Here is a 9,635-nt window from a genome sequence, read left to right on the forward strand (position 1 = left end):
AAAAGGCAAAATAGACGAGCGGAGTCGGCCTGCTCATGTGCTCAGGGCGGGAAATCTGACCGCACGTCCGGCTGGAGACCTTGACCTCCACCCAGCCATGGGTCGGAAGCGGCCCGACTGCTCGCTGGCTAGCTCGGTATACCCCACTTTACCCCAGGTCCCGGCCAAGTGCCGGGAGATCACCTGGGAGATCACACGCACGCCACCCTGCTTGTTCCTAGAACCCTAGCCTCGAGAATCAACGAGCCGCAACCTGGTCAAAGTCCCTTCTTTATTAAGGGTTGTCAAGCTATACACGGTCCCCACCCGACTCCAATGTGGGCTGGGGCAGTGCAGGTCACCGCTCACCCGCAGCAGACCACAGCTGGGGGAGAAGGGGGCGGAGGGGAGGAGCTGGGTCCCAGCATGCAATGCGGCAGCCCAAAGCCTAGGGCCAAGCCGTCCTGTCGCCCCTCCATCCCTCTCTAGGGACAGCGGGAGGCAGGCGAGAGCTGTCTCGCTGGGAGGTAGACAGCCAAGGGCACACTCCAGCCCTGTCCGTCCCATGTGCAGGTGGTGGGGGTACAATAAGCAGCAATGGGGGCCAGGAAGTCCTCAGTCTCCCAGGGGCCCATCCCAAAAGTTGGAGAGGGCAGCAAAGAATTTCCATCTTGCTCCTGCAGTTTAGAAACTTTCCTTCTTAGTGTCAAAAGATAGCGTGAGGGGAACTGGGAACTAGGGCCTCCACGTCAACACCAAGCAAAAGCTGAATAGAAGAGGAGTAAGCGAACAAAAAGGGAGCAAGCGGCACACACATGCCAGAGATGTGCAGGAAGCGGGAGAGAGGTGAGCAGGCTGCAGCACTGGGAGAGAACTGGGGGTGAGGTAAGGGCCACAGCCTGAGCTGCTCATCTGTGCAGGGTGGGGCAGGGTGGCTGCAGAGGTTGAGGGTCCAGGCCCAACCTCCCCACTCCACAGTTGGCACAGGTTCTCCCTGCTTGGCAGCTTCTGTGGTGGGCAGTCCTCTGAAGACTTGCAGGGCAGGGTGCAAAGGTGGCAGTACTGGGGCTGGGCTGGGGACCAGTTTCTAGCACCACACTCTGAGCCAAGGGGGGTCCTGGGGATGAGGCTAGAGTCCTGTGTGCCCTGCTTCTTAGACCCCCAATTTCTCTCCTGGAGCTGTGATGAGCCCAGTGTTGGCACCTCCCTTGGCCAGGCACGGACACACAAACACCACACGCGTGGAGCCAGGCAACACTCAGAGGAGCCTCCATGGCAGGCGGACGGGATGGCAGAGCCACAGTGGCCTCCATCCCGGGGCATAGGAACCCTCGTGAGCCTCGTCTATACCTGTGGAGAGAAAAGGGTTGATAGTGGAGACAGTCTTCAGCTATCTGCTTACCCAACAGAAGCCTGGAGATAAAGGAAAAAAGAAAGCTTGATTCTTGGGGAGGTAAGTGAAGGAAAAATCAAGCTCTGGGTTTCAGAGTGGGTAAGGGAAGAAAGGGGAGTGTATTTTGGAGGGGAGGGTGCACTATCTTTGCACAAGAGGCCTTCCTTCTTTCACATGAGAATCTTTGACCTCAGCCTGGAGGTTACTACTTCTGACAATTGTTCTTGGGTCCTGGAACACTTACCTTGTGCACCTGAGGGGGAAGCTCATCTTCTGAGCCCTCCTCGGGCACGGGCTCTGGATGCCTTGAGGCTGACTGCCCATCTTCAGCCCACCCTCCAAGGGGCAGCCGAGAGAAGTGAGAGGGAGGCCGGGGCACTGTGCCAGGATCTAGAGACACAAGTAAACATACTCTTAGAATGAACAAACAGGAATAAGGACAAGGGTTCTGGGGTTGCTCAGGGTGCGGGGTTAGTCTCCTTGGGCGTGGTCCCTCTGCCCTCTCCCTCCCCTAGAGGCCCTGGGGAGAACCACCCTTCCCTGAAGGCTCTGTGTCCTCCTGTACCCCCACTGGATACCTGTGATGCCCCCGTAGCGCCTCTGGAAGCCCCCCTGCAGGGCAGTGGTCTCGGGTGCTCCAGGCCGGGGTGTAGCACAGGGATAGCTGGCAGAGCGGGGGATAGGTTGGGGGGCCCGGGCACCCTCTCCCCCCTCTTCAGGGGCGCTCTCCCCACTTTCATCACTCTCCCGGCGGTGCCATACATGCCGCTCAGGTTCAGCCTGGGCCTGCTGCTTGTGGAGCTGAGAAGTGGGAGGCTCATTAGTTGGGGACAGAAGGGTATTTGTCTGAAACAGGTGCCCCCCACCATGGAATTGGCCAGTTCCCATTTATACCGCCTAACCTAGAATCACTGACCCAGAGCGCCTATTGGTTATTAGTAACATACATATGATGTTTTACAGGTTAGCTTCTCAGCGGGTCCCTGGAACAAGCCTGTGCATGGGTCATAATGGCGCTCATTTTACCGAGTCATTTGATTCGAGAACTGGCTACGGATCTAAGTGCCAGGCACTCTATAAGGTGCTGGGAATATAGCAGTAAACAAAACTGGCAAAAATCCCAGTCCTGACCCAGGGGCAGGGGTGGTGGGGGGAGACAATAAACAAATAAATAAGGAAAAAATACAATATATCAGATAGTGCTAAACGTTATAGACAAAAATAGAGCAGGAGGATTCAGAAGGGTGGGCAGGGAATGCTTTTACTCAGGGTGGCCAAAGACGGTCTCATGGAAAAGGTTAGAGCAGAGACCTGAATAAGGAGAAGGAGGGAGCCATACGGATTTCTCAAAGAGGTGGATTCTTGGTAGGGGAGACCACAAGTCACAAGTGTGTAAAGGCCCTGGATGAGAGTAAGTTGGCTAAAATGGACTGTAGGAGGATCCAGGTGGGAATGGAGACCGCAGAGCAGGTAAATGGCAGAGAAGGGATGGGACCCCATGTCTTGCTTCTCCACATCTGCAACCCTCTATTCTACTTTCAGCTGCCACCTCAGTTCTCTGGCCCTGCCCCTTCCTGCCCACTCACCTGGTGCATATAGAGGGCGTGCAGGCTCATCTCGGTGGATGCGTATTCTGACAGCACGAGGCTCTGCAGCTGTCCTTCCCACACACTGCTCCCGGAGCTGGCTGTCCTGGCATCCACCCTGTCCTCCCAGCACAGACAGACAGTGCTCATCATTTCTGAGACCCACACAAACTGCTGGGGGCTTCTTCTGTGCCCTCCCACCTTAGCCCCCCTCTACTCACCCAGAGCCTGTCATGGTGCTGGGAGCCCGGCCAGTGGGCACCTGACCAGATTGCAGAGGGGAGAAGGAGCACAAGGCAGAGGCGACTTCAGCCCTGTGCCTGGAGCCCTGCAGGTCTCTGGGCAGTGGGGGGCCCCGGCAGGAGGAGCCGGCTACCACATTTGCAATAAGGCTCAGTGGCTATGAAAGAAAGGGGTGGGTAGAATTCTCAGGGCAGGAGGGAGGCCTCTGGGTCCCCCCCACTGTTCTGCACGTCAGGACCCAATGGCACAAAGTGAACAGACAGAAGGAAACGGGCAGGGTAGGCCCTTCCACCCCATGCCCGGTCCTCAACTGCCAGCTCCTGGAGTCCACTCTGCCCATCATCTCCCAGTCCCCAGGAACACACCTCAGACTCAGACTGTAAGGACTGGATGGATGTAAAGAGGGCATTTTCAGGGAGCAGACCCCCTTGGGCAAGGCCAGCAGCTGCTCCATCCCGCTGAACCTGCTCCTTGAGGAAGCCTAGGAAGGCTGTGCTCTCGCGTGGTGGCTGCCAGCCAGGGTTGGTGATGGCAAAGTGCATGAGTGACAACTCTGTCTTCCCATCCTCGGCTTGCTGGTACACTGAGGCCTCCGTCTGCCCACCGGACAGCCACTGCAGAAGGCAGGCTGCCGTGAGCAGGACTGTCCTCTCACAGGAACCCTTTCTGTACCTCTCCTGCTGGGGGGAGGCCTTGCCCCTGGAGGACAGAGACCGCAATGCACTGTTGTGTCTTGTCCAGGGGCCCCGGTACCCACCCCTGGAGTGGCCACATGGTGGGCTAGTTGCTTGGTTTGTGCCTTTCTCAAGCGAGCCTGGCCAAGGGTGCAAGCTTTGGGCTAAAATTCAGCCTAGGCTCCTGTTTACTATGCCGTGTGTACCTTGGTACAAGGCTGCCCGGAGGCACGGCTGCCTTTTTGTGACTTGCTGGCTCAAAAGGGGTGCCTTTTTGCAATCTGCCCAAAGATACTGTCTGTGCCAGCATTGCCTCTGGCCACCTGCCCCCTCTTCTCCCAGTACCTGGGGATGCCCATGCTGGCGAACATCCATCTGAGCAAAGGAGCAGGTATCTCCAACACCAACGACCTCCACAGTGAAATTGCGGAAGAAGTCTATAATCTCCAGGGCCCGTGGGCGCAGACAGAAGATGAGGATAAGGGGTGTGACAATGGGGCTCAGTAACTCCTCCAAGATGAACACCTAAAAGAGAGGGGACCAAGGTCACAAGAGAGCAGGAGGGACCCAGCCCTTAGCACCGAGCTGTCAGCCAGTCTCTAGCAGGCCCTAACTCCAACTCCACTCACTGCCTTGTACTGGAAGAGCTGGGCAAACTCGTCCCGGGTCTGCGAGCGGTGGGCATTACCCTGCCAGTGGTCAGGCATGTAGTGGATGTGAGCGAGGATCACGCGGAGCAGCTGCTCAGGGCAGAACACCATGTGCTGGTCCGGGATAAAGGACCTGGTGGGATCAGGGTCATGGTGAGATGTAAGCCTTTACCAGGAACGCTGATCTGCTTGCTCCCACCTGCTGCCCCGGCCCACCTGCACACGGTCACAGTGACCCCCAGGAGCGTGACGGTGGTGAGGACGTGTTCCACAGCCAACACATCTTCGTCATAGATGGTGAGGGCAATCAGCACGGCCAGGATGGAGCCAGCGAAGAAGGCGCCATTCTTGGCCAGCAGTGTCAGCAGAGGTGACAGGAAGCAATTCATGTACTTGGAGGCGGGTTTGTAGCCGCGGCTGAGGCGGGACTGCAGCTCATGCTCCAGCTCGTTGAAGTGGCGGAGGTAGCAGCGGCCGTAGAGTGACCAGCAGCGTGCTCCCAGGGCCCCTGGCTCCCGCTTCAGCACCTCAGCGTAGCTGAAGAAGGCGTAGAGGATCTGCCAGATGAGGATGAGGGGGCACAGCAGGAAGTTGGCGATGCCAATCCACAGGATGCGGTTGCTGAGGCGCTGGGCCAGCTCTAGCCGTTGCCCCCCCCGTTTGTACTCAGCCTTGAGGCTCCATTCATTGAGAAAGAGAGAGCCAGGTCCCCAGAAGAGGATCAGCTCGAAGTTGTACTTGAGGCCACGGGTGAAGAAGACGGCCTCCCCGAGGCCGGGCAGGCGGAAGCGTAGAGGCAGGAGGGACTTGTTCACCAGTGCCACCATGTAGTTCTGGAAACGGAGGATGCGGTGGTAGATGTCCAGCTCCGTCAGCTCGCGCTTGTGGATGCAGATCTGGTGCTCTTTCTGCGTCTGCACAATTCGGGCCTGCACTTCCTGCCACGTGCAGTACGGAAGGGCAGACTGGGGAGTGGGGAAGAGACAAGGTATGGAAGGTGGGCTTGTGCTTCGGCCCCTTGCCCCGCATTAGCTGTGAGGCTCGGGGGTCCTGTCTTTAGCTGAGGGGAGCCTTTAAGCAGATGCTCCCTGACCCACCAACAACAATGAGGATGCCTGATGCCCAGGAATACACCCCGCCCTTCCCAGGCTGCAGAAGATGTCTCGGGCTGTGGTGCTAACTGCCCAACTCCCCAGTCTCACCATGGGGATACGCAGAGCATGCAGGTAGAAGGAGTGGATTTCCCAGTAGCAGCAAATGTTATAGATGAACTTGATAAGCCGGTGGATCCAGAAGACAGCAGCGATGACAAGGATGGTGATAAGGGAGCCATTTTCCTGAATCCTGGTGGGGAAAAAGGAGGGCAGGAGGGGTGGCCTTGAGGAATCTTGCAGACATACTGCTATCCTGCAGGATTCAGCTTGAGTCTGTGCTCTAGGGAATGGGTAACTGCCTCACCCTCCACTCCATTTCCCTAACTGCTAGCAGAACTACAGGCTCTGGTGCCCTCTGACCTGCAGCCCTTACCTGGCACTACAGACTTGGGCAGGCAAAAAGGCATCTGGCAGAGTGACCTTGACGGGCTCGGTAGGGTGAAGACTGTGGTTCACCAGCTTGTTGGCAAATAGGATGTCGTAGTCCACACAGCTGACCAGGAAGGTGGTGAAGGCAACCACAAAGAGGAACTGCCTGGGGAAATGGGAAAAGGGACACAGTCCGAGAGCCCGAGAGGCACCAGTAAAATAAGATGGGAAAAGAGAAGAGTCAAGATTGGGGAGCAGCCTCTGGGAAATGGAGGGGCTGGAGAACTCCCAGTGGGCTCTCACTAATGCTCAGCCCCAGGGGACCTTCAGGTCCAAACCACCTATTTTTGCTCTTAGCCTCAGGTGCCACAGCATCAGCCTCCTTTCCTCTCCTCAGAGTAAGCTCTGCCACCACTTACTGGACTCTGCCAAAGGTCTTGTGATTGTGGTCTCTGGTCCCCAGGCCCTGATTTCCTTTTGAGATAGGAGTTAGAAGCCCTTTGGGGATTTGAACTCTTTTCTTACTGAGGGAGGGTTCCCCAACCCCTTCCCCTTTGGCAAGGCCATATGGCTCCTTCCTCTTAGAAGGCTCTCTGCCCAGCAGCAGGCCTGAGATGTAACCAAGGCAGAACAGAGATTTTTCTCGAGGAAGTAGCTGGCATCTCTGAGACCTCCTGACTGAACCATGCCCATTCCACTGGAGCTCTGATGAAATGACCAAGTCTGAGTTCTCTTTGTGGAAGAGACAGGACTTGGAAAGCTTTCCTTTTAAGGGAGAGATAAAAGGTGGGGCTGTAAATTTTCGTGCCACACCCAGTCCCTGAACTAGTGAGCCTAGGACTCCACTGCGTTGGCAGGTAGGGCCAGGCGGGAGCTCAAGGAGAGGAGAGACAGAGATGTATTCCTTCAACACATCATTCATCCCTTATACTTACATGAGCTCAAAGATCTCCCCGATGAGCATACAAGTAAAGCCATTCTTCTGGTGTAGATTGTAAACGTGTGATTGTTAAGAAAAAGTGGTCGGTAGAGACAGCAGGTAAGAGCACAGACTTTGGCGTCACACCCCTGAGCTTAAGTCCTGGCTTTATGACTTTCTGGCTAGGTGACTTTGGCCAAGTTACTTAACTTCTCTCAGCTGTTGTCTGCAGTGGTCTATTGGGAATAATAGCACCTGCCTCACAGGATTATTAGGTCTGAAATAATGCATGTAAAGTATTTAACACAGAGCTGACACAGAATGAGTCAAAACACAGTAGTTATTATGGTTATTAGCATGCCATCAAAAAGGAGGATCACCCTTAGAAAGCTTCTTTATAAATTAACACCACGAAGTACAAAGCACAGAGCTCTTGGTATATGTGAGGTATCATTATTTATAACGATCATTATTTTCCCAGCCACTTTCAGCCTCAAGATTCCACCCCCCTTCCAGGGAGAGTCAAACCCACCCCAACTTCCCATCAGGGGCCTGGCTTAGAGAGGGACTAAAGGTCCCAGATCTCCAACACAGAGACACGAAGGATATTCGAGAGAAGAAGAGGTCAAGGTTTTCGATGTGGTGCCAAGGTGCTGTGGGCACAGGAGCAGAGATGTCAAGGCCCTGAAGAAACGTAAGCCCCTTTCTCCCTCAGTGTTCCCCCAACTCCCCCCATGTCCCAGCTCTGGCTGTCATGTCCGAGAACTCACACTTGCTCCCCTCAGGGACGTGCACCAACAGGTCCTCCTCCCCCGGGGGCGAATCACTGTAGGAGGCCTCTAGGCGCTGGTATTCAGTGTCAAACTGCGCCATCACCACCGCCCCCTGTCCACCGTGTCCACCTGCCAGTGACAAGGAAGAAGAGACCCAGGTTCAGACCCCAGTACAACTCGTCTGCTGCCCTGCCTCCTAGGCCCGAAGGAGTGAGCAGGAACCTTGGGCTTGGTCTTCACTACCAGTCTTCTTGGCTCAAAGGCAGAGGAGGAGGAATAACCCAAGGAAAGCAGCAAGCTCAGGGTTTGGGAGGCCTTCCCTGACCAGTGAGGTCAGTCATTCCCAGACCCTTTATTGAGTGTCTACTGAGGCCTTGCTGGCCTAAAGCCAGACTCTCCCCTTTGGGGGTGGAGGGGCTTTCAACTTATATTCAGTGGAGAAAAGGGGCCCTCCCCTCCCCTCCTGGAGAAACCCTGGTCTCACAAGTGACTAGCAGTTGGAAGCACTGTGTAAACCAAAGTTTGAGATAAGCACATGGTCCTACCAGCTCCATGGACAGTGTCTGCTCCGCTTCAGCCCTCGATGCCCTGGCTCTGCAGCTGCCGGAAGAGAAGGTCAGGCCCCAGAGAGTGGGGAGTGGGGACAGAAAGAAACCCCCCCTCGCACCCCCCCACCCTCCCCACTAAGAGGGGCCAAGCATGGGGCAGCGGGGCTGCAGTGGGGAAGAGGCACCCTTCCAGCCTAGGGCTATGCCCACTTCCTCTGGTTGTCTATACAGGGCCACTCAGCCAACTCTAGGATCCCAAGAAGTGGCTTATTGAACCTGTGAAGACTGAGTCAGTAGAGGCCTGAGGTTGGCGGCCCCTCTGGACTGTTTCTTTATTACCCAACCTCAGCCTCAGAAATTAGACAGGCCTCTCAAGGTCCATAAAACCCCAAACCCAAAACCCAAGAAGAGAGTCTTTTCTCAAGGGGACCTTTCTCATCAACCCCTTCCCCTGCTTCCCTAGCACCAAAGGCCCAGCAGGCAGGCATATCTCCTGGATGGGAAATCACGACTGGGTCAGTGTAGACCCAGATCCTGGGTGAACTGTGGGTTCCCTAGGTCCCCGGAGCCAGGGGTCTAGGTGGCACTCACCCAGTCAGTGTAGACCCTGGGACTGTGGAGCACGGCCCAGCCTGGCCCGGTGGGATTCCCTGGTGGGTGAGAGCCCTGGGTCCAAAGGAGCTGACCAAGCCCTCAGGGAACTCACCCGTCACCGGGACAGTGTGGACCCAGGGCCCAGGGAGACCCAGCGTGGGCTCAGAGGTTCCTGCGGATGTTGGAGGAACCGAGCCAGCCCGACAGCCGATACCCCAGGGGGGCTTGGTTGCCTCCCGACACCCAGCCGCCACGACCCGAGCCCAGGGCGCCCCCGGGTAGCCGGCCCTAGGCCGAGGGCTCGGCTCCCAACAGCGGACAACCTCGCGCGCGCCCCCGCCGCCCCCGCGCACCCCCGGCCGCGCGCCCCCGCTATCAAAACATTCCGGCGGCGCGCCTCCGCCCCGCCCGCGGCGCCCCTTCCCCCGTTACCCGCTGCGAGCTCACTTAGGGCTCCGCCGACACCCCTGGCCAGGCCAGGCCCGGACCCTGGGATTCCAGTAACCGGTCTCGCGTCTCCCCTCAAGAACGGTGACCCGGGTGATTCCAGGGCTTCCGTCGGCTCCGCTGGGCTCGGCCAGACCCGAGCGCTAGGCCCGGCGTCTGCCACTCACTGTCACCCGCAGCCAGCCTGACCAATGAGCATGGGGGGTGGAGACACGACGGCCAATTATCGGCTTCGGGGGCGGGACCAAGGGCTCGAGGCGGGTCTTGGACAGTCGGAGGACCAATAGCTCGCGCTACGTGGGGCGG

The 9,635-nt window shown here is 57.1% G+C and overlaps 1 protein-coding gene across 3 annotated transcripts; it reads right to left on the bottom strand.

Annotated features, from left to right (window-relative positions):
* Positions 1–254: 254 nt before the first annotated feature.
* On the bottom strand, positions 255–9,348 carry ATG9A (autophagy related 9A). 3 transcript variants are annotated; one of them, XM_058533039.1, is made up of 16 exons: positions 9,330–9,348; positions 8,286–8,340; positions 7,738–7,869; positions 7,577–7,620; positions 6,984–7,048; positions 6,053–6,214; positions 5,728–5,869; positions 4,742–5,490; positions 4,505–4,658; positions 4,221–4,400; positions 3,567–3,815; positions 3,180–3,358; positions 2,959–3,076; positions 1,951–2,173; positions 1,617–1,762; positions 255–1,329 (listed from the first exon to the last, which is right to left on the bottom strand). In XM_058533039.1, the coding sequence occupies exons 3-16, from the start codon at positions 7,838–7,840 to the stop codon at positions 1,324–1,326; spliced, it is 2,520 nt and encodes an 839-aa protein (XP_058389022.1). In that variant the 5' UTR covers positions 7,841–7,869; positions 8,286–8,340; positions 9,330–9,348; the 3' UTR covers positions 255–1,323. The 3 variants fall into 3 exon arrangements, with proteins under 3 accessions (XP_058389022.1, XP_058389024.1, XP_058389021.1); XM_058533041.1 differs by having other exon boundaries at positions 9,315–9,348; XM_058533038.1 differs by lacking the exon at positions 9,330–9,348 and adding an exon at positions 8,880–9,196.
* Positions 9,349–9,635: the final 287 nt, after the last annotated feature.

Source organism: Diceros bicornis, chromosome 37, assembly GCF_020826845.1.
Source record: "Diceros bicornis minor isolate mBicDic1 chromosome 37, mDicBic1.mat.cur, whole genome shotgun sequence".
Taxonomy (NCBI): Eukaryota; Metazoa; Chordata; class Mammalia; order Perissodactyla; family Rhinocerotidae; genus Diceros; species Diceros bicornis.